Source organism: Patella vulgata, chromosome 8, assembly GCF_932274485.2.
Source record: "Patella vulgata chromosome 8, xgPatVulg1.2, whole genome shotgun sequence".
NCBI classification, from domain to species: Eukaryota; Metazoa; Mollusca; class Gastropoda; family Patellidae; genus Patella; species Patella vulgata.
In genome coordinates, this window is record NC_065886.2 from 32823829 (window position 1) to 32825456 (window position 1628).

General features: G+C 40.2%; 1 protein-coding gene across 1 annotated transcript; it reads right to left on the reverse strand.

Moving 5' to 3' along the window:
• Positions 1-220: 220 nt before the first annotated feature.
• LOC130014052 (uncharacterized) lies at positions 221-1300 on the reverse strand. The gene is made up of 2 exons (XM_056102874.1): positions 1213-1300; positions 221-345 (listed from the first exon to the last, which is right to left on the reverse strand). Exons 1-2 carry the CDS (start codon positions 1298-1300, stop codon positions 221-223), a joined length of 213 nt encoding a protein of 70 aa, XP_055958849.1.
• Positions 1301-1628: the final 328 nt, after the last annotated feature.

The following is a 1628-nucleotide window of genomic DNA, read 5'->3' on the forward strand; positions in this document are numbered from 1 at the left end:
GTAGCTGTTTCACATAAGTATTTGTCATAGTCATCACAATAACCTCAGTTGCAATAAAATGTACTTCCGTTCACCCACTCGATTGGTCGATAAAATGTTGCAAGTTTTAAGGGCGGATAATTTGAATATCTGAATGCACCCAAGAGCTTGTAGGGCAGAACGGAACGATACCACTGGGGATACTGGTGATACAGTCACAAATATTAGTATAGATTCGAGTCTACACCAGAGCTCGGCGTAATTTCCGCACCAACAATGATAAATCTTCCCGGAACCTCTTATTCATGACAGCGTAGATAAATGGGTTAACAGCATTGTTCAAATAAAACAGATGGTTGAGCAAGGCTTCAGCAACAGTTCCAAAATTAGATTTGTCCATCCAGAAGTTAGGCACCACAATTCTGGTGATTTTTATGATCCAGAAAGGCAGCCAGGATAACAAAAACACCGCAGTTACCAAAAATAACATTTTAGCAGCTTTGCGACGAGACGGCCCACTTTGCAGTGTTGATATTTGAACGGGGTTGAGAACTGGTACAGGTAACATGTTTATCGCTTTCACAGACATCTCTGTATCGGGTGTTATATCTTTAGAACAGGCTCCACGCTGGAAGAACGCCTTTTTATTATCGACTACCTTCTGAGAAGTATTAGGCTGTGGTGACACTCCGATGGCATTGATTTTGGGTCGGACTCTTCTAGCTCTATAAATAGTGGCGCCAACTTTATAATAGAGGATTGACATACTAACCACTAAACTGGTAAATCCTATCATCACGAATAAACTAAACAGATTAAGCGCTGTCGTACCCTGATGCTCATCATCATAGTCACACATATACGTCTTAAATATAGTATGTTCCACTTTCTTGAGGATTGTCCTCGCGCCATAGAAATACAATAATGGGAAGCTTATTACTATGCCATGGACCACACTGACTATCAGTAGGTTTCGGAAGGCCTTAAATGCAAAACCCAAACGGTGCGGATAACATATAGCCCGGTAGCGATCGAAGGCGATGGCAAAAAGTATACCCATAGAAACGCCTAAACTGGCGTGGTTGAAAAACTCAAATATTTTACAGGTGGTAACCCACACTTGATTGTATTGATTAGTTAATTTATAGATTATGTATGGGTGAATAATTATACAAGACAGAAGGTCTACTACTGCTAGCCCAAGCATACTGATGTTAGATACCGTGGCATTACGTTTATCTGTGTAGACAGCTATAACCAAACTGTTTCCAATCAAACCTGTCACAAGCAAAATCACCATAAAAAGTATAACTGGCCACATGACTATTGTTTGTTCGTAGTTCAGTGTTGCCATTTGGTCTTCTGAAAGAACAGTGTTGTTATCAAGTGTTTTAGACATTGTTTAATGTTTATTCAAAAGTAACAAGGAAGATTAGGTGGTCTAGTGGTTTAAGGTATGTCATGGAGTCAAGTTGCGTGGTTTCGATTTTCCGCTTGTACGTGACGAAGCGTAGGGTCGCCTGTTTAACCTCGTGAATTTTCTGTGGGTTCTCCGGCTTCCTGTCACTGCTAAAGAAACATAGACACAAGCGATTTATTGATAAAAAAATGAACCATGTGTTATTTCCGACCTACTTTGTGTTGAGTAG